The sequence below is a fragment of the Blastocystis hominis genome (genome assembly GCF_000151665.1).
Source record: "Blastocystis hominis, Singapore isolate B (sub-type 7) whole genome shotgun sequence assembly, scaffold_3".
NCBI lineage: Eukaryota > Bigyra > Opalinata > Blastocystidae > Blastocystis > Blastocystis hominis.
In genome coordinates, this window is record NW_013171838.1 from 335,782 (window position 1) to 362,136 (window position 26,355).

The 26,355-nt window shown below is 41.0% G+C and overlaps 7 protein-coding genes; 4 read left to right on the forward strand and 3 right to left on the reverse strand.

Moving 5' to 3' along the window:
• Positions 1-51: 51 nt before the first annotated feature.
• On the reverse strand, positions 52-1,578 carry GSBLH_T00003321001 (uncharacterized protein; the record flags this gene model as incomplete). The annotated part of the gene is made up of 1 exon (XM_013042035.1): positions 52-1,578. One exon carries the CDS (start codon positions 1,576-1,578, stop codon positions 52-54), a length of 1,527 nt encoding a protein of 508 aa, XP_012897489.1.
• Positions 1,579-12,541: 10,963 nt separating this feature from the next.
• On the forward strand, positions 12,542-13,146 carry GSBLH_T00006621001 (uncharacterized protein; the record flags this gene model as incomplete). Its single annotated transcript, XM_013042036.1, has 2 exons — positions 12,542-12,628; positions 12,649-13,146. 2 exons carry the CDS (start codon positions 12,542-12,544, stop codon positions 13,144-13,146), a joined length of 585 nt encoding a protein of 194 aa, XP_012897490.1.
• A 1,716-nt stretch (positions 13,147-14,862) lies between these two features.
• Positions 14,863-16,191, forward strand: GSBLH_T00003322001 (uncharacterized protein; the record flags this gene model as incomplete). XM_013042037.1 has 3 exons in its annotated part: positions 14,863-14,949; positions 14,987-15,379; positions 15,409-16,191. Exons 2-3 carry the CDS (start codon positions 15,317-15,319, stop codon positions 16,189-16,191), a joined length of 846 nt encoding a protein of 281 aa, XP_012897491.1. The 5' UTR covers positions 14,863-14,949; positions 14,987-15,316.
• Positions 16,192-17,822: 1,631 nt separating this feature from the next.
• Positions 17,823-18,982, reverse strand: GSBLH_T00003323001 (uncharacterized protein). XM_013042038.1 has 3 exons: positions 18,941-18,982; positions 18,814-18,912; positions 17,823-18,779 (listed from the first exon to the last, which is right to left on the reverse strand). The coding sequence occupies exons 1-3, from the start codon at positions 18,974-18,976 to the stop codon at positions 17,916-17,918; spliced, it is 999 nt and encodes a 332-aa protein (XP_012897492.1). The 5' UTR covers positions 18,977-18,982; the 3' UTR covers positions 17,823-17,915.
• A 1,470-nt stretch (positions 18,983-20,452) lies between these two features.
• On the forward strand, positions 20,453-21,140 carry GSBLH_T00006622001 (uncharacterized protein; the record flags this gene model as incomplete). Its single annotated transcript, XM_013042039.1, has 4 exons — positions 20,453-20,586; positions 20,620-20,876; positions 20,907-20,995; positions 21,027-21,140. The coding sequence occupies 4 exons, from the start codon at positions 20,453-20,455 to the stop codon at positions 21,138-21,140; spliced, it is 594 nt and encodes a 197-aa protein (XP_012897493.1).
• A 1,834-nt stretch (positions 21,141-22,974) lies between these two features.
• On the forward strand, positions 22,975-23,226 carry GSBLH_T00003324001 (uncharacterized protein; the record flags this gene model as incomplete). The annotated part of the gene is made up of 2 exons (XM_013042040.1): positions 22,975-23,141; positions 23,175-23,226. The coding sequence occupies 2 exons, from the start codon at positions 22,975-22,977 to the stop codon at positions 23,224-23,226; spliced, it is 219 nt and encodes a 72-aa protein (XP_012897494.1).
• Positions 23,227-23,396: 170 nt separating this feature from the next.
• Positions 23,397-24,818, reverse strand: GSBLH_T00003325001 (uncharacterized protein; the record flags this gene model as incomplete). Its single annotated transcript, XM_013042041.1, has 6 exons — positions 23,397-23,513; positions 23,545-24,374; positions 24,406-24,554; positions 24,587-24,658; positions 24,689-24,749; positions 24,785-24,818. The coding sequence occupies 6 exons, from the start codon at positions 24,816-24,818 to the stop codon at positions 23,397-23,399; spliced, it is 1,263 nt and encodes a 420-aa protein (XP_012897495.1).
• Positions 24,819-26,355: the final 1,537 nt, after the last annotated feature.

Sequence of the window (26,355 nt, forward strand, 5' to 3'; positions counted from 1 at the left end):
CGCTTGAAATATATATTCCATTGCTTTTGAAATATCCGGGTTGTGATAGGGCTAACCGTCAACTAAGAAACAAAAACCCACGTTTATTTGACTGAGCTTGCTTCTCAGAGAATTTAGGCTATTCACACAGCTTGCTATTGTGTCTCCGTTTCTCGTCGTCATATAATCTACAACTAACAGCTGATTGCCAATCCCACATGACGAAGAAGGAATACGTAGATTGTCTTGAGTGGAGACCTGATTTTCATTTATCGTCGTCAAAGGTGGCAAAATCACAGAAATCGTCCCAGGCTGTGCGCTCCCTCTATTTGGCTGCATTGTGTGATTGAGCATAGGAGGATTCGGGAAAGAAAACCCGTTATTGATTGCTGGGGCTTCGCTGGGCTTCGCCTCGCTGTTCTTCAACTGATCCGCAATATGGGGATAGGGAATGTCGAGCTCATCGGCCACGTGGGGATACGGAATGTCCAGATCGGTCAGCGTCGATTGCAGGGCGGCGCTGGACTCGGTGGCGGGCGGGGGAGGCGCTGGTCGGTTCATGGAGGGCGTTTCGGGGTAGGAGTTGGTCTGGGTGGAGGGAAGAATGGACGCGGACATGACCGGGGCGGTGGGAAGAGGAAGGCCCGGGCGGGGGTAGGGCGAGGGGGCCGGAACGACGGCGGGGAGGACGGAGCCGCCCATTCCGGGAATGTGGGTTTGGGTGAGGGAGGGGAGGACGGAAATGCCCTCCATAACGGGCAAGGGTTGAGGGGATGGATCGGCCGCTGGTTGGTCAGGAGTGCTTGGCTCACTGTCGTCGTCACTGTCGTCGTCAAGTTTGAATGAAAAATATTGGTTCTCTGGCTGAATCATGCTCTCCGCCTGGGGCAAAACCATTCCGTTCATTGTTGGAAGCGCAGAAACGTCCTCCATGGCGGGCAAGGGTTGAGGGGATGGATTGGCCATTGGCTGTTGATCAGCATTTTGTTGGCTTTCACTGTCGTCGTCACTGTCGTCGTCACTGTCGTCATTAAGTTTGAATGAAAAATATTGATTCTCTGGCTGAATCATGCTCTCCGCTTGAGGCAGCACCATTCCGTTCATCGTAGGAAGCGCAGAAACGTCCTCCACAACAGGCAGGCTTTCAGTGGAAGCATTCGTCACTGGCTGTTTATCCGTACTTGACTTACTCTCATCACCATCATCATGCACGCTAGGTAACAATGGATTCTCGGGCTGAATCGGAATACCAGCTTGGGGCAACACCATTCCAGTCATTGTAGGAAGCGAAGAATTGTCCGTACAAACGAATGGATCCCCTTTCGATGGAGCATCGTTCGGTTTCAGTTGTGTAGATCGCCGAAATGATGCCGGTCTCACAAGAGAACCCTTCTTTGTTTCCTGAAGGGACTGATTGCAATGGGGTTGTGGTGCAATTTGTGCTGGTTGTGGTGCAATTTGTACTGGTTGCTTAGGATCTGTGTCATTTTGCTGATCACTAAGACTGAGTGACCTTGGTTCCGTTTTCTCTTCGCTCACACCCGTGCCAGGTTGAATGGAAAAGGCAAAGCCTAGCATAGGACACAAAGAAGTGTACATATCATCGTACTACAAAAAAATGAATGAGAAAAATAAACGTTCTTAAGGGGAATATCGTAAACCTTAGCAACATGAAGGTATATCAACAGTCGCTTGAGTCTAAAGCTAAAAAAAACATACCAGACGTACTCCTTCTTTGTTGCTTGTTGGCCAGTTGCTTGCTGGTAGCAAAACGGAATCATCGAATTAAAGCCTTTCTAACTTCATCAAGAAATTAATAGTCCTACATGTAGCTTACTTCGATCCTGAACAAACTCTTTATTCTTTTCTATAAAACTCTGAATGCGCTTTTTATTTGACATAAGTTTAATTCTCTTGTCGTCATCATACATCGTTATTTCTTTATCCAAAATATCGCATGCCACCTTATAAAATGCCATACTGAGCTGGTAATACATGTCGTCAGGTTGTTTCGAAGAAAACTCATATAGCTCGTTACCTTCAAGAACAAAATCAGTGTGATTCATCTATAACAACCAAATAGAAATCTTTTTTTTGTGAACAGAAGAAAATTGTATTTCCATAATTCCGCGATTCGCATATTCATGTTTACTTGAAGTATTTGCTTCTCATTCTTGCAAGAACAATGGATAATCAGAAAGCGGAACCCGAAAAAGAATGGGGAAGCCAAGCAATAAGTCCAAAGACACCATTTTCTCCTGAAATAGCTAGTTTAAATAATTATTTACCTCGGCAAAATCTATGTACGCTGTTGGTACGAATAGTTTCTCAATAGATTCACCCATGCCCGCTCTGGATTCTTCTTTCCTTGTGCAAGTATCTGCTGCTGCTCGTTTCTACTCTCTAGGGGAAATCCAAGAAAAGAAGGCTCATGATTCCAACCCAAGAAAAACCTGTATGAAAACGATCACGTATTGAGCAGTAGAGGAAACAGCGTTTTCATTGGAGTGGGAATTTGCACTTCGAGTTTATTCGACAGTTGTACAAATATGGACTCGATAGTAAGAACTTCTTATCCCGATTCATAGTTAGATATTCCAACAAAAATAGTATTCGAAACAATGCGTCAGTACTGTAACGACATTAACTACGATTTTATCGAGAATCTTCTCAACGTATCATCTAACACTCTTTTTAATATTCTCAGGACCTACGCGACAACATGGAAGCCTCCCTTCAAGACTTCTACGTTCATTACTATCAAGCTCTTCATTATCAAGAAAGTTACACAGGAGTATTCGTTTTCTCCCCTTTCCCCATCTAGTCCGATGCAGTAATCAGCAAATTTTCACTCTACCCTTTTGCTCCTCAATTCGTGAGTCAGCTAGCTGTAACGCATGGCATTCTCTTTCTCTCTCGTAGGAAGAGTTTCCCCAAGTGACTCCCTCTGTCAAGCAGGAAACCCCCTCTCAGCCCGTTTCACATAGCATCGAGTCTGGAACCGAGGACCTTTTGTCTCGCATCGCAGTCCCGAAAGTATCGTTCGCCGATCTTCTAAACGTGGACATGCTGGAGAGTCGAAAGTCGAGCCGCGAGCAGATGATGGATTCGCAGATCGAGCTCCACCAGGACATGCTGTTTCAGAACAATTACGTGCTTCGCAAGTCGGTCACCGAGTCGAGCGAGAGCCATCCTCTACTGCTGGGAGATCTGATGAAAAGCAGCGGGTTTGAGTTCGGGATTACGTCGTCGGAGGACGATACGGAGCTGGGACGAGGGCTTGAAACACGGAGAATGAATAGGAAGCGGTCTGCTTCAGAGGTGAGTCCGACTCATCTTATCTCGTCGGTGCTCTCCGCCCAGAATGTGGGGATTGGGTGAGAGGAGTAACTTGTAGGATCGGTATGTGGAGCAAGTGGATCGCGTTTTGGCGGAGAATTCGCCGTCTTTCGATGTGCCTCCTTTTGAGCAATTGGGGAATGAGGGGATGGGTGGAAATGATTCGATTCTGCTTCCGTTATATAATGAAAATGCCCTAGAGGATGTTTTTGATTTTTTAAAGTAGAAAACAAGTTTAATTGCGAACTGTTTTTTCAAACACATCCAAGTCATAGCCATTCAGGTGGAGATGACTCAGCAACGAAAAGCCTTTCTTCACATAGTACGATTCGGCTATCGAAAGAAGAGAGATGGTTGACAAGCGGATTTGTAAAGGACCTATAATCATCACTCATTTCATAAGAGTCGAACGGTCAGGACAGAGAAGGCAGCCTTCGCGCTCCAATTCCTTCCAGAGCATGTTTGAAATACCAAGGCAGCGGTAATTCTTCGCAACTGCTAGTTTTTGAATTTCATAAGACGAAGAAGAGCTCACACGGAGACCAGCCATCCTGAAATTCATTCAAAAATAGAGAATGCAGAACCCTACGACACACCCATCTGCATTGAGCGCCACCCAGAGCTTGTTCCGCTCAGGTTTCTTTATCACTAAATGAAAAGAATAGACGAATAATACAGTGCGACACTTTGTCAAAGGTGTTCTTAAAACTTTTGTGAATATACGAACGAATGCTTGTGTTGTTCACTGCCAGCTCTTTATATGTGCCAAAGTACAGATTTCTAACGCCTTCATAATCTTGAGAAGAATATTCCCGAACACTCACACTCTGAACTGATCCGACAAAAGGAGTCTAGGGATCGGGAAGGATGCATGCACACTCACGTCTGTAACGTCCCATTCATCAATCTGTGCAGACATAGTACAAATAGCAAAAGAATAAAACAAACAATAAAGAGAGACTATTTGTGTTATTTTTAATTTTTATTATTTTTGTTATTGCAGGTATTATCTAAAACAGACGTTCTCTCTAAACCTGATAAAACGTCAAGCATAATGGTGTGGTAATTTACATCCTTTGTGTCCGAAGACTCTGTTTCCATAGATTGCGGCTTGTTTTCTGCAACTTTCCGGTAGAAATTGCACAAATAGGCAAGCCACTCTTTTGGACTGAGTATTTCTTTCTTTTGAACAGCGTCATCAATTTCCTCAGGGCAATCAATCCACTTTTCAACTTGTAACTACAATGTGAGAAACACACAATCTAGTCGACTCTATTTTGTTTTGGAATTATTTTCTTCACAGAATGCGCAACGGGACCTTGCTCCTCAAAGGTGCACTCAAAATCCACCTTGGTCGTAGGGCGCAGTAATTGGACTTCATCATCAATATCAGAGTAATGTACAAACACTGAAATTGATATTTATTTACACTATACTCACCATCCTTCCAACTTCCGTATCGCTTAATAATCTCATTCTGTAAGGCAAACTCTGGATGAATAAACCCAAATCCCTTTTTGTCATTAAAGGATTTTACATGACCAGTTACAAAGCGTAGCTGCTACAGTTAAATGTACAAAAGAATTCTACAGCGGGGCTTCTAAGTGAAAACGAAATTTTGCTCGCTACACTTCGTAACATTACAAAGGTTTGAACGATATTCCGTACACATAGTGGTTCCCACTAGAACTATTTTGTTTCACGAGTAGGAGCTAACAAAGTGAAGTGGATTTGGTAGGAAAAGATGTCTTAAGGATTTTAAGATAGTATTATTACTTGAAATATGATAAATTGAAAATGACCGAGAAATTGCTTTGCAAACAGCTTCGTGCTTTGATTGTTGGACGTTGTAAACGAAATATGACTTATTGAACACAAAAATGAGAAATATATGTATATTGTAAATAGAATATTCACTTGGATCCAGACAAGGGGAAACCACTTGAAACTATCTACATTAAAAGCATCGATAAGCTCAAAATAGTATATACGAAATGGTTGTATAGTAGTGAAGCGAAAAAAGCAATATACTGATGTGTGGGAAGTGATTCCAATTGGTTTGGTGAATCAAAAGAATAGTATTGAAATACGCATATAAAATACGAAGGTGGCAGCTTATACTGTATGAAATATGTGTATACACAAAATAGAATGGATAAGTTTAACCCCCTTTTATTGTCCGTAATATCTTATAGAGAATAGCTACATGTTTATAGTGCCTTATAAAACGCAGCATTTGTAAAAAGAAATACACCAATTTTAACAGATACTATTCTTATGTCAACAAAAAACTCGATAACCAAAAGGTTATGAGTCGGAAATGTATGCCTTGAATAAGAATACTAAATACTAGCGACATTATCGCTACTATACGATTCAGAGAATAATTGTAACCGATATGTAACTTTAGGTAATCCTGAATTTTGGATCAAGAATGGAAAAAGATATACTGTGCAGAGATATCAAGGAAAACACAAGAACGAATTTCTGGCGCGATCTGAAACTGGAAATGTGTATTTATTTGATAATAATGTTCTAAAGCAGGAATGGAAGGAAGACAAAAATAAAAAGAAATCAAAAGAGTATATCGCCTACAAGAATGGTCGAGTTTATTTCAGTCAACGATTTCAAGATATTTTGAATCATAAAGATCGGAGTCGTGTTGTATATCACAAGAAAGGACTTCGAATGGAAATCTGGTCAGTCCAAACGGGGCATTTGCTATATCACGGAGAATACAACGAAAGACGAACGAAAGATGGCTGGGGCATCGAATACGATGAAGAAAGCGGAAATGTGGCTGTGGAAGGGATGTGGAGCAAAGGAGTATTGAAAGAAGTGATTCGATGTTTCAATGGAGATACGATGACCGAATTATTAAGAAACGGAGCAGATAGTTTGGATCCAACGAAACGAATGCCGATCTATGTGGGTGGATTTCGCTATGATGAAGACAATGAACGATTTATTCGTGAAGGGAAAGGATGCCTGATTGATGAAAAGACTGGAATCGCAACTCGAGAATGTGAATGGAAGGATGGAAAGGAAGTGAGTGGAACGAATCTGACTGATGGATGGTACGATCCAAAATTGAGGTAGGGTTTATCAACAGCCATGATTCCTAGACCTGATTCTGTTCCTGCTCCTGCTCCAGAAAGTTCATATGTTCCTATTCTATATAATGTCATTGGATCAACAAAACTGAGCAATGTGAGTTTGCAAGTGACCAATCTGACGATTTCATCGAATTGCTGCAATGATTTGAATGCTTTGGATCTGAACCGATTCGAATGCTTGCGATCTATCGAAATTGGGAATGAATGTTTTGAATCAGTACAAACATTCAAAATCAATGGCTTAAAACAATTGAAAACTCTCATAATTGGAAACAATTCATTTACTCAGAATAAGCAATCAAACTGGAAGAGTGATACTTGGCATTTCGCTATTAATAGATCCAACAACAAATCAAAATCGTTCCATATATTGAACTGTGTATCATTAGAAACAATTGACATTGGTCATTATAGTTTTAATGATTTTGGAGGAGACTTTGAATTGAAAAACCTACCCAATCTACATACATTTATTACCAATTCGTATAACTTTTATTATGGATCCTTTATGATTCGGGGTACTATCTATTATGACACAAGTGAAGACTAGATTTACCATCTCTGCATTGTATACAATTGGGAGAGAGCGCATTTCACAGATCTTTGACAACAGTAATAGAGAGTGGGAATATAAATAGATGTTAATGAGATAATAGATCTACCGCTATTAGATTCTATTCTATTGGGTGTGAATGCACTATGTGGTGTTCAATTGAAATCGTGTTCATTAACTATGCGAAGTATGCAAGAAATATTGTGAAATGAATAAATTTAGATCTTCCGAATCTACTATTTATAAATAATGAAATGGGAGATAGTTTCTACTGGCCATCTCTAGTGTTCTTGGAAAGTAAATCTAAATATTGAATACTCATAATAATTAGACATTCCAAATCTTCAAAATGTCAGCCTGCCTGATTCATTTCTCATTGTTCGGTCGATGTCAATTTTAAGTATTGATATTTGATTGATTGGTTTATATAATTCATAGATGTTTCTTCTATTCTGGTCAATCATATCCACATCTACCAGTGAATTGAAGCACTGTATCTATACTTTACATTCATTTCCATACAATATGTATTGTTTTTTTGTTTGATACCCTTTCTATTCAATCTTAAGTAATTGTTTTTCGTACAGTCAATGATTGACTCTTGTTTGTATTACAAATACAACACAGAGTGATTAAGCTAACAGGATCTTTGCATCATCTTTTTTCTGTTAATTCCTACTCGATTAACCGATTGAAGTATGGGAATGATTGAGAAATGATTACGGTGGAGTGAGTATCATTCTTATTTTTGTTATCATGAGTCTAATTGATTCATTAACTGTTATTGTTAGTATTCGATTCTCACAAAAATAATCTATTCTTATTTTCAAAAATATTTCTACACTGACGTAATCCACTCTATTTGTAGGGAGTATAATAATGACTGATATTTGCTGTTTGAACTCGAACCTATAGCCAATACAAACTTATAAATCTGTAATTGAAATTCTATATCATGTCGCATACAACTAATGAAAAAACTATGTTGCGCATTAAACGCAAATTACTTTCGTTAAATATTCACTTTTCTCTTTGAACAACCACTGTATTATTTAATGGCTTTTCTATGCATGATTGTATACAAATGCGATAGATAGATATTAGATTTCAATAATCTCAAATACAGATTACTGATATCAGTAGGGTATATAATCACTTTTCTTATTCTATTTTCGAAAATTATAACTTGTAATGTCAAAGACAATTAACTCTTGCTTATTTTTATTTCCGAAAACGATATTAAACAATATCATGTTTCCAAAGAAATTTATATATATTTATAATTGTTATCCATAGCTTTCAAATTATGCTTCTTTTTGCTATGTTATTCGCATCTGTTCCATTTCAAACTTTGTTCATTTTATTTTTCAACTCACACGTATTCTTCCCTTTTTATATTGTTTTGTTTAACAAAATCGTATTCTATTACCAACAATAGTTAGGCATATAATCAACCTATTATTGTGCAATATTTTTTAGAAATATATTCATATTAGAAGAAACATCTATTATTATAGCCACAACACAAAGAATACTTCTAACTGACTTCCTCGTTAAATATCCAAAAGCATATGGTAACTTGATTTTACGAATAATTGGAATACCTAATCAATTTATTATTTGAATATGTTATTTACCTTCCAATGTTAATGAACGGTGCTTAATGAAACTTCCTCCTGATGATTTCAGCGATACTAAAGAATGCAGATCTTATGTGAAAAGAGTAAAATGTGCTACTTCTTAGTATTATCGATGATGAAGTTTTTTGACCACACAGTGCATATTCACCAAGTCTTATCCATTGTAAGGACTGAAGATCTATTAATGATGTACCATTAGTATTTAATGTATTTACTTTCGATCTTTACGTTTTTACAATTCATAAATGCGCCATTACCTAAGTAAATATGTTGTAGATTTGGAAGATCTAATCACTCAGCACTCTTACATCTTTATCATTACTTCGAATTATAAATGAACTCCATAAGAAGTTATTTGAATCTTGTTGAAGCGAACCTATTTTGATTGATATTAATGAGTTCAAGTTATACAAATGAAACTGTCCTCCAAAATCACTGAAACTGTATCGATCTATACTAATTGATCGCAAATTTTCACAATTAGATATATATGCTGATTTCCTTTTGTTATTAGCTCGTTTATTATTCCAGTGGTTTTCAGGTGTCTCAGTAAATGAGTTAGTACCTATATTCACATACATCAGGGTATCCAGCCTATCGAGTTTGAATATGTCAACATGGCTGAAACAACCACTTCCAATAACCAAATTGTTTAGGTTACACAAGTTTCTTAATCTAAATACGTAAGAAGACATAAATGCTCTATCTCCGATTTTAAAACCGAAAAGATTGGGTAGGTCTATGGATTATTTATTCAATGCTATATCAATACCTTCTAATACGAATGAACTGCCAGGGAAATTGTATGATTCATATCCGATGTTACCAATTCGAATGGAGAATAATTTTGGTAAATTTCTTAACACAAATTGTCCTCCAAAATCACTGAAACTATATCGACCAATCTCAATGGAATCCAATGACTCACAATTCAATATGTGGAATGATTTACATACTTGATTTCCCCAGCCATAGCATTTCTGAGTAAATGAATTGCTTCCGATTTTGATAGTTTTCAATCGATTCAATCCATCGATTTTGAATGTTTGCACTGATTTAAAACAATCATTACCGATTTCGATTGATTCCAAATTATAAAACCACGAAACATCCAAATCAACCAATACACATTTGTCAGTCAGTTTCAAATGTTTCATTCCAATATTCAGTGGCTTGCTTCCATTTCCTTCATATGCGACATCAGTATCACTTTCAATTCCATTGTACCATTCACATTCTTTCACTAACTTGCCTGATAGATCATAGACTTTTCCTCTTCCAAATCGATTATCATCACACCAATATCCTTCATATTCAATCAAACCATTATTATGATAACTCGTTCCATATCCAAATCGTTTCCAATTGATCATTATGCCCTTGTACACCAATATTCCATCATCATCATACATTTCACCATATCCAAATGGAATTCCAAACTTGTTTTCTGCCAATATCAATCCTTCAAATCGACTTCCATGATCCAAATCCACGATTCCTTCTACTACTCCTTCTATGGATTGTTCTTCATTATATGAAATAGAACCAAATTGATGATTTCCAAACACTTTCAACACCTTCTCATCATTGACGACAAATCCTTGATTCATGAATACTCCATTATCGAACTTCAATACTACACAATCTCTAGTACTCATCATCAATAGAACCCAGCCATCAGGTTTCATGCTCTTTCCCACACAAGCTTGAATCCATTGAATCAGCGAACTCTCAATACGATAGTTATTAACAGCAGTATTAACGTAATCAGCAATCTTTTGCATCGTGTTACTTACAAAAAAGAAATATGTACAAGTTTTTAAATACATTTCTCACAATCACGTGATTTAACTATTTTGAATACTGGTGAGTATTGTTGTATATGCTTATTTACGTCATTTTCACAATCACTCCTATGGGTAATCACTGTTTTTGCATTTTCACAAGTAGTTTGCTATTTCGTAATTGACGATTGTTTTGCACAGCATATAATGCTCATGCCATGTATGTTGATATCTTAACTATGGCATCATTACCTCGGTTGTTCCATTTCTCAACATACATACTCTCTACAGCTTTTCCGTATGCAACACACCTAATAATATCTCGCCGTTCTGCTATTTTCTCTCTGTACAAGTCTTTCTATGGATTTCACATATTATCACATTTTCTACTTAATGCTATATTCCTGTATCAAAATCCACCCCCGTTTTACTAAAAACAAAGTAAATGCTACACATCTTTTCAAACTTGAAAACTGCATTGTATTTTATTTATTTCCAATCATCTCTTCACCTATTCCTTTTTCTCATTTCTTATTGCCATAATAAACCATATTTTCGGAATTCCCAAAGTATATCAGTGGCGAAGCAGGATCATTTTGAAATGATTGCTTATATTCAAGCATTGTTATGGAAACCATTTTTGAAGAACCTGGGGAGGAAGGTAACTCCAAGGCTTGGAATTGGTGGAGTCATCTTCGACAAAGATACAAACGCTCGACCTACTGCATTCAAGACTGTATTTTCCTTTCTGTTTGTGTGTTGATATCGACGTCATTCTCTTTTTCCGTCATATCATCAAACTTGTTAGATGTGTTTTTCTACTTTTCTCATGAGAGCGAGTCTGTTGCTTCAGCCTACGTATTCCCTTTTATTCTCTCTTCTCTCTAGTCTCAGATCTTGGAAGACTTGCAATTTGCTTTTGTTGTAGTGGGTGGACTTCTAGCAGATTGTGTCTATGGAAGAGTTCCTCTGATGAACTATTCGTTCGTACTATACGCATGCTCTGTTTCAATATTTCTTCTCGTTCTTTCCTTCTGCTCGCCTTCGTTTATCATTATTTTCGCGATATCGTAGCATATCTGTCACCAATTGTCTCTTTAGAATTATGGCTAGCTTCCTTTATGGCATCGTTCTGTCGTCCTCCACCACTTTGTTCATGAATTATGAATACATAAGCACGCCTACTAGAAAACAATCCATATTCAAATCCTCCGTCTGCATTATGCTGATCACAACGGCTTCTTCCTTAATTGTTCGTAGCATCACATTCTGGGTTCCCTTTGTGTTTGGATTCCGAATCCTTTCGCTGATCGCGATCATTCTTCTAGCGTTCATGGTTATTCAAATACCCGATTCTGACACTCTAGGCAAAGATTTCCTTTTCTTCACGTCATCACTTCATCAACATTCCGATGCAGGGAAATCCCGTGAAGGAATTTTCGAGAGCGGCTCGTGTACTGTCGCGAGAATACCACTTATCGTTGTCGGACCCAAAAGAAGTGATGACAGAAGGCACCAATGTTCTGCAACGAGCTTCCTGTGACTTTTACTCACGAAGTATTTCCGGAGAATCGATCGATGGGTGTACTGGATCTCCAGAAATTCTTCATTCCATGTCGAGTAGAACAATCACCGCCTTCTTGATTGTAGCTGATGCGTATTACACTGCCCAGGAACTTGTTCTGCCATCCACAAAGACGCAGCCCACCTTCGCTCTTCCTGAAGGAACGGACATCAATGCTCTGCTCAATCGAAATATGGATGCCGTGCCTCCTCCTCAACAAGGAATTCATATCAAAGTGTTAAGACCTTTGTATGGAAAACTGCAAGATCGAAGACTTGATTGGAAGGATCAGGAAACTGCATCCTTTCTCCACGATGGAATCCAGACGAATTTGGTGGGACGTCTGTTCTTGGTCTCTTTTTTGACAGATAGAATTGTATAGAATCAATCTCATTCTGAGATTTGCTGGGATCCAGATCATTATGTGGTGTTGCTTTGAGTTTGGATGCAACGTTTTGTTGGCCCAAAGCCACATCATTCAGAGCACAGCCTCTCTCTCTGAAGTGGGTCTGTTTATCACGGAAGTAGCTCCTCCATTTGTGAAAGCAATGATGTGTCTATTTCTAATGCTATTCGGCATTGCATCCAATCTCTCTCATTCCTTACGCTTTTCCTTTCTGCAGATGATTGGAATTGGCTATGGAGTTCATTCCGTTCCGGAGTTCAAATCTAGATCCTGCTGTTGGGCATGATTTTTACCGCTCTTTTCAATAATATTCTCTTCTTCAAGCCAGGAATCTCCTCTCTATTCCTCCTCTTCCTTCCCACAGTGCTTCTCGCTTTTGCCGATGTGTGCATGACTGTCGGATCGCTCTGTCTTTTCTACCAGGAATCGCCTCGGCGAGCTCAAGCAGTAATGGTTTCTATATTCTTCTTATGCCGCTACTGCGGATCGCTGCTCTTCTACACTGTTCTCCCGATCTTGAGCTCTCTCTGCAAACTAGAAAATCCAACGGGTCCCATTCCTCACTACGAATATGGCGTTTTGCTTCTCCTCGTGGTGGCTATCATCTTCTTCATTGTGCATGTGATGGTCTCCATCAAGTATTGCTCGGTTACAGAGGCAGAGTTGGACCAGGAATGCGAGGCTTTGAAGCCTGACCGCATCTTGCATCCTTATTTATTGAAGAAAGAGAATGGATTCAAGTGGGAGAGCGAAATAGAAAAGTAATCTGTAGGAGTCGATCCAAGTCCTGTGATTCCGTTATCTCCACTACAAGCTCCTCTTCTTCATTTTCCGCTCGCTCCATTTCAGATGAGATTCTCTTTAAAGGAAGCTTTTCTCGATCCGTCAACTAGTTCTCTTCATTGTTCGTGTCTCGATTCTTCATGTTTTTTCTCACAAACACACAAGTTACCTTGTTTCGTTTTCTGCTTCTTTTCTGCCACTGTTTGGAATGGATTTGATTTACGAGGACGTTTATTTGAGAGTTTATTCTTTCGTATCTTCTTCTGCTTTCCTTGGTCAATCGCCATATCCCACTCGTCGGGCTTTCGCATTTCTGCCCATTCTTCAAGAGCTTCTTTCCGTGTCGATTCGATTTGCTGCTCGAAACTCTGCTTGTCTTCGCTCCAATCGAAAACTATCGATTATCCCCATTCCTAATACTGTTAACAACATACCATTCTCAGATATCGAAGGTGCAGGAGCCTCTGTCTTGCTTTTCGCTTTTTCGACAATTCTGGATTCGAAAATAGTCATAAAAACGATTACTTGTTAAATACATTGCTTATTGTTTGCTTTGGCTTCTTCTCTGTTTTCGGAGGCTGTTCGTCTTGTGCTGGTAAAGGCTTTGAAACGATTCGCTTCTTTTCTTGCGTCTCCTCGGCAAACTTTCCTGCAATTCACCAGATCCATTCACAAATACGTTTGGGCATGTTTAGCCACTCACGAACAGAGTTTGATACAACTAGAATGGAGTTTCAGAATCTTGGCAATACATTGAGTAGATTTTGAAGCAGAGGGAGACTGCTTTTTCTCCTCAGAAGAACCGAAATGTCTCTTTTTGGTCGATTTAAAGAGCGTAAATGTGGATCCTTCTTCCTTTTCAGGCTCCTGTTCTTTTTTGATGTCGGGTTTCTGTTCAGCAGGTAAATCTTCGGTTCTCGTGTATACTACTCATATTTACTAATAAAAACGTAATACTCTCCTCATTTACAGATTTTGGCTTCGCTCCCTGGGGCGTTTTGGCCAACACAAACTCAATTCTACAACTAAACGCATAATCATCATTTTATTACCTTCTTGGTAATAACTGCTGCACATTCTTGCGTAACGAGTTTCTATCCGTGAGATGGCTCGGACATCTTCAAAGTACATTATTTCGTCCCCCTTTTGTTCCAGTTCCTTTTGTTTATCCTTTTTCTTCTTGGACATTTACTAAACAACAAACAGCAAGATTCTAAATATATGCCTTTAAATTATTCCTGATTTGTGTTATCTCTACTCAATTATGGTAATCGAAATGATCATACCCGCAGGTGATTTTCGCCCATACAAGAAAAACACTCTGAGGCCCGCCACACAAGCGGATATCTATCAAATGATCCCAATACCGATGAAAACAACAAAGCTGCTAAAGATGGCTAGGAAAAGGAGTAAGGAGATTATCATTAATATCAAGTTCTTCTCAAATATGTCAGTGTAGGCAAAAAATCCAAATGAAAAAGCAACGCTACACGCCCCACACAATATTGAACCATTCTGTTATGGTACCTAAATGCACTTTTATGGATATTATAAGGTCGAGCTTCCTATTGAAGAAAAAACTTGTCACTAAAGCGAACAGAGAAATCACGATGGAAGACCATGAAATAGCGATCCATTGAGCTTTCGTACATTTAATAAAAAAGTGATTCAGCAGTAACTGCAGGATACTATAGAAAAGTGACAATCCAGAGTTTATCCGATAGGACCAAGTGATTCCTACTGCATACTCCATTGGGTTCTCTTCTTCTAGACTATGATGGACAGGTTTGCAACATCACTTACTTTAGCGATTTCTTTTTAGGCTGTGATGAATCACCACTCGTAGGTAAGTAAACTGGATCGACTATCACGTTATGAGACATAGGAAAAATGGATGTTTGTTACGAGGGCATTGAGCCATGTAGCACACTTGCAATAATTTTTCGTAACTCATCAATGCATCTGATACATTCATTCCAAAGATGGTGCGTCATAACAGTACTTCATGCCATAAAAAGCTTCATTCATTGCTTTTTCATTCATAACTTTTTTTGCAGTGCAAAGTGAGTTGATTGCCTAATACTAACAGTGTTAAAGGGGTTTTCGTTTGCCTCGTATTTTTCTCACTCTTTTTCTAGTTTTTTCCTGTATCATGGATAATATTCCAATTTTAGATCCATATTCGGTCTCAAGTCATCGTACCAGTAGTACTAGTGTACCAGTCCATTTTTGAGTCTAACGTAGTCCGTGGAGGATAGTCTTGGGCATTTAAGACCTGCCAGTCTGAGAATGGAAAGGCATCTATCACTTCCTGACGTTTCGCCTGCCCCTTATACAATGACCCCTCATCGCTTTGCTACTCCATGTACTCCGTCTGTATTTACTTTTGATACTATTCCCGAAACGAATACTTGTACTACGCCATATTCGTATCGTTCTCACGATTATATGGGTAGAGATTCTGAGGGCCAGTTTTTCAATCGATTCAATGACTCCTATCTCGGCCAAGAATCCGTGGATCCTTTTTACCACTCCGATCCACGAAAACGTGCCTATTACTCGGATGCAAATTTCTCTCGTGACGGGGATTTCTTTCAGGATCGTTCTCCCATGCTGCTCACGCCTCGTCGTTCCAGCCTGCAAGGCGACGATCTGTTTGCCTCCAATTTTCCCATTTTCCCCCGCGCGTATTCCACATCCCCTGCCTTCCATCGCACTCTCCACCAAGACCCTCCTTCTCTCCCTTCTGCTTCCACGCTCTCTACGCGTCCTCCCGCCTCTCCGGTGTCTCTGACCAATCCTCCGCTTTCCCCCCACGCCCTCAAGCCTGCTTCCGTTTCCACGGCCGTCGCAGCGCCCCTCGCTTCCGCCCCCACTCCGACAAAGCCGCGCAAGCTTCACTCGCGCGCCGGCTCTCCGAACAAGCCGAACATCACGGACCCTGCGAACCGCGTGGTGCTGGAGAACGTGCGAAGCGGGAAGGACCGTCGAACCACTTTGATGATCAAGAACATCCCCAATGCGTAGGGAAGGCGAGGCTGTGCGAGATAGGTTCTCGAGGGAGGCCGTGCTGGCCGTGGTGGATCAGTACTGCCAAGATAAGTACACGTTCTTCTATCTGCCGTACGATCAGAAAACGGGGTGCAATCTGGGGTATGGATACATCGATATGGTGGATCTGCCCAGCGTCGCGGCGCTGTATGTGGCGGTAGGCGATGCGAGGAAGGTGTGAGGGGAAGCTGAACGGGAAGAGCTGGCAGAATACGCGAAGCGTGAAGGTTTGCATGATTTGTTATGGAAGGCTGCAGAGCGGAGAGGTAGCGATGGCGGAGAGGAGTGAGGGCAGCAAGATCTCGCGGAGTACTGCAGCGACTGGTCCGTGATGAGTTCGGAAGAGAAGTACCACCCGCTTTTCTTTAAAGAAGTGACATGCATGGTCGATGGGAAGGAGGTGAAGAAAATGGAGAGATATACGCCGCCTGTGGTGCTGAAAGTGAAGAACGAAGAATAGAGAAGGGGTGACATGGACTTTTTGTAGCCTAGGTGAAGGTTTTTCATTCTTTGTTTTGATCTTTGTTTGTTTTATTTACTATGGTTTGGCTCTTTGGCGTGGGTAATCTGTAGCAATTCCAAACAGCGACAAACCCCATTATAGTATGGAGTGATAATGTTTTATCATTGAATTTAGAATCAAGTCTACGACACACTCGATGATAGCCAGAAGAAAGCCGGCCCTATTTTGGCCAACCTGTACAGTATTGTTCTCGTATGCGTCTTTCTCCCTTCTCATGTAGACGGTGGATGCTATTCAGAGAGCATTTGCAGAAGGACGCTTAACGGAGGCGGAAGTACGTGTCTTCTTCACGGTTTATTATAGAGCACGAAGTATAAAGATTCTTTGACTCAGCAGTTCAAAATATCGATGAGCGGAGCGAAAGGGCTCGTTTCTGAAGAACAGTTTTTTAAAGAGTTTGTCTGTGGCCTTGATCTGATCTCTAGTTACTTCCCTAACGGAGAATATAAATTCGGAGTGGATCTCCTCCTTGATGTAGATGGAACGATCCAGCGACTTCGTGATGAAGTGGTATGTCTTTCAGCTCCATTCTCAGATAGATCGAAGCTTTCAACAATTTGAACGGAATGATACAAAGAATCAAGACAAAGAAGCGAATTGCTGCTGCTATCCAGGAACTCAGTGATAAGTGGGTTTTGCTCTAGATTTGCGAGATAGAATCAAAAAGTGTGTTGATTATGCGCATAAGCCGTTTGAATATGAAGAGTACATTCAGTCGATGCAGAACTTTTTGGATGACGATCTTTGTGACGATGACTCGAACATCAAAAATCCCAATGTACTTGCTAACATCACCAACACGAAGGATGAACTCCAGGAAATGTTCCAAAAGATAAAGTTCTTCCCTGTTTGTTTGAAATGTGAGAAGCACTTGCTCTTTGGGTAGGGTAGAGAATGCATAGGCGGTGAAAAGACAGAAAAAAAGAATGATTGATAAGTGTTTGGCAGATTAGCGTTTCGAATCGATTTGACTGAGTCAAACAACGTTTACGACCCTTTCTATTTCTGTTGGTTCTTTCGATAGGATGGGAACGCCACATTTCATCCCTGTTTTTTTGGCTTTTGACTTTCCAACAAACACATCCACCGGAAAATATTGATAAGAATAACAAGAATGACCATAGTATAACAATATTATAACAGCACCTCAGACAGTCCACAGTCCAAATTTCATTGCTCACTTGGAGATCCGAGCGAACTCCTGACACACCACCTTTTTATCATAGTCGTAAACCAGGAAGTCGAACCGGAACCCGCACAGCGAACACACCACCTCACGCACAGGGACGACGGAGATGAGCAGCGTCTGACGGCGCGTCATCACCTCGTTTTCAAAGCTCCACTTTCGAATATCCATCAATATTTGCTGCACTTCGTTGTTCAGTGCGCGGTCTAGGAACGGACTAGCCATCTCTAGCTCGCGGCCATCGAGTTGAAAGGAGAGACGACCCTTTGCTCTGTCGACGCACTTCTCAGGAAGGTGGCATGTGTTCACGAAGCGAGAGAAGCACTCAGTCTGCTGCTCAGAGTGCAGAACCAGGCAATTGCAGACGGTTTGCGAGCCACTGCAGAAAGAGCAGTTGGTCATTGAGGGATCGCAATCTAATGAGACGGCTGAACAGTGAGGGCAGGAAGATTCCTGCACAGACTGGGAGATTACGATGTCCTCATTCATCTCAGAGGTTGGAATGTCCCAGATAGAAGAAGAAGAAGAAGACAGAGACGAACTCTTCATCTGGGAGAGTTGGCTCGGAGCCATTGATTTCCAACTAACAGTGCGGTATTCGAATGTCGAATCCACGATAATACGGTAGCAATAACGTAACTGAGTTGATTCCACTTTCATGGAATGAATGAACGCTTTGCCCAAGAAACACGGCCGAATATGCCGTGAGATAGGGGCCAAGCAGGCTTCAAGTGTGTAGGCGGGATAATCCAACAGGGGACTTGAGATAACGGTTCGCTTATTTGAACTCCTTGATTCAGGTGATACGGATACAGTTCCTGATACCCCAGGTAGTAAACAAAATTGTTGAAGATCCTGAACATTATTCGATAGAATTCAACAAAAGTACCTCAACAGAGTAAGGAGTGACAGGAGTGACTGACAAATATGCGCTTGCGGACTCTTCGTCCAACTGCGCAATTGCTTCCTCGCTAAACACATAATCATCCTACATAAAACCAATAGATAAGAAATACGAGTAAGCATTCATTCTGTGACGATATGGACTTCATACTAATATAAAAAACGCAAGGTGGAAAATATTAATAAAAAGAATGGAAAGACAATAAACAACGAAACTTCCCAGAAATATTGTTTCTGGCCTTGTGACACTCTTCATCTTAATCATTGCCGCTCTTTTGCTTTTTTTATTGAAACTTTCTTTTTCTTGTTCTCCGGTACACGGTGGCCTTTGCTTTCTTTTGTTGCTTCTGTTCTTGTATCCCCCAGATCTATTTACGGCTTTTAGATGATTCGAATTATTCTTGTTCTTTTTGTTCTATCATCTGGATACTATTATAACAATACTCAGTGCATTATCCAGTGAATGTTAAAAATATTGTATTCTCTCAACTCGACTTGGGTAGGTTCGTTAAATATATTTTTAGGATGGATGTTTGCCACCATGTCAAATGCCAAATGAACACACAGTAGAATTGCCCTATTTCGTTGGTTGAACATATTGTTATATAAGTATTTACAACAAAATACCAAAGTCCGTGATGTTTTTCATAGAATATGAAAGAGCGGTTGTTTTGGGTTCTATGATACTTTAACGATTCAACGCTGAGTGAGAAAGCGTAAATTAGGTAGCGATTCGTTAACTTCAGGTCCTGTTTCTTGCTTGAGTAATCCTACATCCATTGAATTATTGAAGTTCAAATTATCAGTGACGTTATTATTATTATTATTTTGGGAAAATGGTTCTGATTTATCACATTAGTATGTAAAAGCTTACTACAATAGTATTTGAAATATTAATATAAGTAAATACCGCATATTTCTACAAATTACTCATATTCTTGTACGAATCCATATTCTTCATACATGTACTTTCTTTGACTTATCCCATAATATTGACTTGCAATAATTGAGGTAATCATTAATTGCTGATACATTCTAGGTCAATAGGATGAGGAAGCATATTCATTCTTCCTTTTACTATGCCTTGTGCGCATTCTTTCAATTGTTCTTGTCTTTCTACTCTTATTACCGTGTTTTCATCAGTAAATTAACGTTAGTACTGCTTTCTAACACATTCTATCTATTCCAGGATCGTAACTGGATTGTATTGTTACACATCGAAGCGATAATCATGGTTTCTAAAAAATCTGCAGTTACTTATTCCATAACCTGCCATTTTCTAATGACACACATATTCTGTCATGAAAACCCCTATCTGATTTTCTGCCACGTAAAGAGTTGTGATTGCAAACTGTTTTCGTTCTTGTTCATTCATATCTTTTAAACACACAATAATCGCGATTCTTTCTCATTGTTGTTTTTAGAACATCTTCATGTCCAGTCCAGTCTATTTGTGTTTATTTCATTCACTAGCAATGCTATCTAATACATGGAGTTGCTTTTAAACTACTGTGTTTGAATTACACACTCATAGGCTTGTTTCCCGATTTCATCATCCATAGTCAATCAAGATGAATCTCTCCTAATCATTTTTAACTCCATTCATTTTCTCTTTTCCGGATTCCATGAGTGAAGCGAAGACGATTGTGCGGATAACAACAAGAGAGAATACATACAAAAGGAACAGGAAATTGGCCATTTTCCCGCAGAATGCAGTAATCAGGCACAAAGAGAAGAATGTTGTGAAGGATCTTATGAAGTACAAAATGCATTGTGAAGATCATGATTCTAGGTTTTCTGAAATTTCAACTGCTGAAACATCGCAAAAGGCATTTGTGGAAGAGCATGTAAATAAGTGGATTGATGGGATTTTCCATGGAATCTGCCAATTCGTTGTAGTTGCTGGAACTGAGGAAAGCGGGAAGAATTATTTAATAAAGGGGAGTAACTCCACTCCTGGGATCATTCCGTTCCTTGAAAAACGACTTGCTACTCTAGGGGCCGAATTAGCACTCACCTCTAAAGTATCGTATCTTCGGTATCACAAGCGTATTTTCATTTATATTTCTTCACGGGTAGACACGTTTTGGGACATTCTAAATCCAAATCGCAGTTCTGTTTCTCTACAATCTTCAAATGACATATATTCTTTCCCTTCTGTTAAATCCGTACACACTCCTATGACTCTGTTCTATGTAGCTTCCTCTCTCCGACATGAAGAGTGTGAGCGAAGTCGAGACCACAATCCATTCCTCCCTCCACTCGACCTATCAAGACACCACCGGCCCCTCTCTCTGGATGTTCACTGTATAGCATCTCTCTCTTTCTATTTATTCTCCCTAGTGTCGTCCTCGTTCTCCTGCTCTCACCCAGCCCGTTTTCCTCACAGTCATCGATCTGCCCATCGACGGTTTCGCTTCACGTTTCTTTTCATCCCCAGACCAAACCGACTTCCAAGAGCTCCAAACGCTCCGTCTCTTCTTAGTGGAGTCAGGCCAGCCCTCCAACTTCCTCACCTCCATCCAATCCCTTTCGGTGTCCTATCCAAACCAAACCCTCATCGCGGCCACCGATTTGGGATGCAATCCGCTGGATTTGAAGCTCCTTCGTGCTTGGTCGATTCCGGCGACAGAGCAAGATCTCCCGATTCAACTCGAAGCGGAAGAAGAAGGCGAGTTAGAGATGGATGAGAAGACGGAGAGCGAGGAGAAGAATGGGAAGAGCGAGGAGAAAAGAATGGAGATGAAGGTAAAAGACGAAGAGCCAGCGAAAGAAACGGGCTACGATCTTCGACACAGCAAAATCAAAGTTGAAAGCGATTATGAAGGAAGTGAAAACGAAAATGAAAACGAAGAAGAAGAAGATGTGATGATTAATCTTGTCTCCAGCGACAGTTTCGTCGACTCCGAAGAAGAAGAAGAAAATGAAAAAGAGCAAACATCGAATAGGCAAGAAAACACACTTTCCTCTTCGCTCTATCAAAGTCCAATTCGCTTTTCTCTCTCACACACAGCTCCCAAGAAGTCCGCAAAGCGCGTGATTCAGCGATCGATTCTCAGCGGCCACGTGGCCAAAAGCCGTCGATTCTCTCCCTCCAGCCGAGCGAAAATCTACGAAAACGAGTCGCGTTTGTCTCAACTAATGAACGGGTTTTGTGTGTTTCCTGGTTTCTCTCGCAGGTTTCCGACGCTCTCTCCGTGCTCTCGCATTCTGCAAGCAAAACAGATGATTATCCAAGCGCGCGAACACGAAGCTCAGGGACGTCTCACCGAATCGCTGGAGCTTTATAAAGAGGGTGGTACTGAGCGAAGAGATTCACGGGTAGCGCAGGAATATCTGCCAGAGAACGAGAGACTGCGTAAGAAAGTGGAAGAAGTGGGGAAACGGATCGAGATTATCGCGTCGGTGAATGGTGATGGAGAGCAGCAGCAGAACGAGGAGCGAGTGCTGCAGATACTGAATTACGCTGGATTGAGTGGTTTGTTGAAGTTGAAAATGATCGGGGATACAAAAGCCAGGAGGATTTTGAAGGAAAGGGAATCAGGCTTGTTTGTGTCGGTAAGCGTTTTCTATGCTCTCTTGACTCTAGATTAATGATTTAAAGAGAATTGGGTTGACAGAGAATAGTATTGAGAAGTTTAAAGCTGCAAATTGTGTATGATAGAATGATTGTTGTTTGATTCAAAAATACAGAGTGTTTTTGGAATTCCACTTCTCCTTCTTCCCAAGTGATTGAATACAAGGAGGTTTGCTATATAGTGTTTGACCGCAGGAAATAAGATAATGGACAAATCGGGCAAGGAAGCATCACCCTATAGTATTGTGAATGTGCGATTTTGTGACTTCTTGATTATTGCCTAGATTACATTTGAAACGTGTCTACTGCCTGCGGATTTGCAGAATATTAGTAATGGAATCAAGCGATGTCTCTTTAGCACTCTTTTGAAGTATTTCACCAGCGTTTTTGACTTTACCTGCTAGATATTCTGAAGATGTCGAAGGTGTGATTCTGGCTTTCCAGAATATCAAGTTATTGAACAACTTGAGCGAGATTGTGGATGAGTCATATTATATTCGGATCAATGTAAAAGCGGACTGCCTAGTCTTCAGACCCACTCGTGGAATGGAGTTGATGGCCACCGTAAACATGATCAGACTTCATTACTTGGGTCTGATCGTGGAAGGATTGTTCAACGCCTCCGTTCCGGAAGATCTGATGCCTAGCGGTAGTTTCTATGACTCGGTGAAGCACACCTGGGTAGTGAAAGATACTGCAATGGAGATTGGTTCTGTACTCCGAGTGAAAGTGGATCGGTAGCGTGACGGATTGTGTTGGATGACCTGTAGAATTCACGATAACAATGATGGTATGATTAATTTGATCTGTTCGTTCGTGTGAAGTAGTTTTATTCTTTGCACGGTTTGTTGAACAAACATTCGCTTGTTTATTGTTTTGACTGCCTTGCTTTGCTTTGCTTTGCTTTGCTTTGCTTTATAATTCTAAATGATTTGATTTGGTTGATAAAGTGATTCGTCTATCCCTGCACAAGCTCATTAACCCCCGCTTCTTCACCCAATCCTATTCAGATCCAGCGTGTTGCTGTACGACGGGTTATAGATCGCCTCGTTCGGTCTCCACACCTGCAGCACATTGTCATCCCCCACTGAAGCCATCGTCCACTCGTCCTACTCTTCACTCCGCCTCTTCCTCCCCTACGTCCAGATTCCACGAAATGTCATTCACCTTCGCCGTGTGCCCCGCATGCACAAAAATCAGCTCCGCCGGACCCTCCTTCTCCAGCTCCTCCGGCACGCGATCGCCGATCTTGCTCAAATCCCAGATCATGACTCTCCGATCCACGCCCGCCGACGCGAGAATATTCGCGTTCACCGGGTTCCACGCCAGCGAGTAGATCTCCGCCGTGTGTCTCCGCAGCTGGTGCAGCGGCTGCCCCAGCGCTCGGAAGTCCCACAGCGCCACCGTCGCATCGGAGGAGGCGGTGGCGAAGAGAAACCGCTCGACGGGGTTGAACGCCACGGCGTTGACTTCGCGCGCGTGCGCGCGCAGCGACTGCAGACTTCGGCTCTTTCGCATGTCGTAGAAGAACACGCGGCTGTCGTCGCCGCACGCTGCCAGCAGATTCGGGTCGAGGGGATGCCAGGCCACGTCCTCCACGACGTCTCGCTGCTCGGCGAACTCGCGGAGGGGCGAGAAAACGGTGGAATCGCGGGGAGACGAGAGGTCCCAGAGACACACTTTGCGATCGTCGGAACCCGAGGCGATGAGGCCTTTCTGCAGAGGAGACCAGCTGAGACCGTAGCCCTCCTGGGTGTGGCCTTGCAGAATGTAGTTCGGACGGCACACTGTATCGCGGGGAATGGACGGATGCTTCCGGATGTCGAAGACGTTCACATTCCCATTCACGGCTTTCGTTGCAATGATCATTGGGTCCTGGGGCATGTAGCGAGCCTTGTTCACCTCTCCTTCATGCGCTACGCGAACCGTTTCCGATACGTGAGCAGAAAATCCTTTGAAACCAGCGTTTTCTATAATAAATCACCGTCCACGTTATTATACCATTTCCGTCGTTATCAAACTCTCGCATATCAATGGTTGAATCGGGAAGCGGCATTTGGATTGTGGCTTGCATCAAATAGTTCTGCTCTCCCTCTGACGTGTGAGTGGTCAAATAGATCTTTTGCTCCGAAAAGTCCTTGTTACTTCCACTAATTCTTTCAACACAACTCAATATGGATACATTGTACATCCAGGTAACCACTGCACACTCAAGCTCGGCCATTCCAGAGCATGTGACAAAATTACATCATATCTACAAATTATCGCATTCATAATCCATTACAGGTAAGGGGCATTCTTTTTCCATATATGATACTCTTCATCTATTTTCTTGTCAAAAATATCTTCCTCTTCATTTTCAACGGTTTCTACGTCCCACAAAATGAGCAAATATTACCATTATCGTATTGCATTTCCAATCAACAGAGAAAATGAAATCACAACCAAGCCATGCATGTCTTGTATGTAATATGGGAAGCCCAGACAGGTCTTCCATAGCTCAGTTGGTTAGAGCGTGCGGCTGTTAACCGCAAGGTCGACGGTTCAAGCCCGTCTGGGAGAGTTTTTTTCTTCGTGATTATAGACCACTGTGCATGTACAGTGGTAATGTGTCCTTGATTATCAAATTATGATTTGATAAGATTTTACTGTATAGTGGGTAGTGAGTTTCATGTTAATCAATATAACATCGCCGTATTACTGTGCGTTGTTAGACATAACAGTATTATCAAAAATAATCCATGAACAAGTCATGTTATGAAGAGGTTTGCAGTCGCCTTCGTAAATTAGCGCAACATAACGAAACAGTGAGTCAGCTTCCTGAATTGGAGGAATATATCCGGAAGAACTTTGATTTGTTCGCAAAAGACTATGGAGGCACTTCTCATAATGCAAGGTACTCAACTGGAAAACTTGAGGGTGAGCTCTTTTTGAAACTAGCCAGCATTTGTAACTTTAAGAACCGTGACGATAACGCGAAAGAGGCTAGTGATATTTTTCGTTTGCTTGGCTATGAGTCGTATAAGCAAAAGCCAAATCGCTTTCGCCAGAAGATTGAGAATTATAAGAAGAAGCTAAAGTCGAAGTCAGGGAGGTCTTCTACTGCAAGAGCTATTAGGAGACCGACTCGGAGACGTGTAGTTGTGGAAAAAACCGTTTCTGTCCCATCAAGTCCTGAAGTGGATGAGAGTTACACTCCTTCCTCGTTATCGGATACCGAGTCGATCTCAACGAATTCTGAGGAGGAATCACAACCGCCAAAGTCTACTACCGAGAACAGTGAAGAAGACGATTCTACGGATAGCTCAAAACTTATCGAATATGTGAAGTATTTAGATCAGCCCTATGATCAATATATGTTTTGGAAGAGTTCAGGATCAAATTCCCTTTTTGTGCCTGAAGGAGATTTCATTTTGTCAGCTGATACGTCTACTCTCAATGGATTATATAATACCGATGTGGAACTAGCGGTTCAGGAGCAGTTCGCCGAGGAGCACAAGATAACCTTTTCTACTATTCTCAATAGTGAAGAAAACCACAATTCTACGTTTTCTGATGATACCAACGTTTATATATTCCCTTTTTTTTAGGCTTCCAATTCATTCAAGTGAGTTCCTTTCAAGCAGTAGTATGTTTCTATCCTTTGTTGGTCTGTTTTTTTTTTGCATACCTTATGTGTACGAGTCGCGATCCATACTTATGAGACCAATTCGTTGATAGTTGTGTAGGATGAAAGATACGTGTGAGAGTACTGGTCGGTAGATAGAATCCGGGATTGATCATATAACTGCAGAGAGGTATGGAGGACGAAAAGTACCTTTTGGAGTGCGTTGTGATAGGAATGTTTGACACAAGTGACAACACGATTTGTTACGACAGAAATGGATATATCGCGTTGTTGTTCGTATTGTTACTAGTTAATGTACACTTAAGTGAGTTTATAATGAGTTT

Excerpts from the sequence above, each read along its gene's own strand:
- GSBLH_T00003323001 (XM_013042038.1), bottom strand. The coding sequence starts at position 18,976 with ATGAAGTCCATATCGTCACAGAATGAATGCTTACTC. Across the intron at positions 18,913-18,940 it reads CACAGAATGAATGCTTACTC|GATGATTATGTGTTTAGCGA; the intron begins GTATTTCTTATC and ends GGTTTTATGTAG. Across the intron at positions 18,780-18,813 it reads TCACTCCTTACTCTGTTGAG|GATCTTCAACAATTTTGTTT; the intron begins GTACTTTTGTTG and ends AATAATGTTCAG.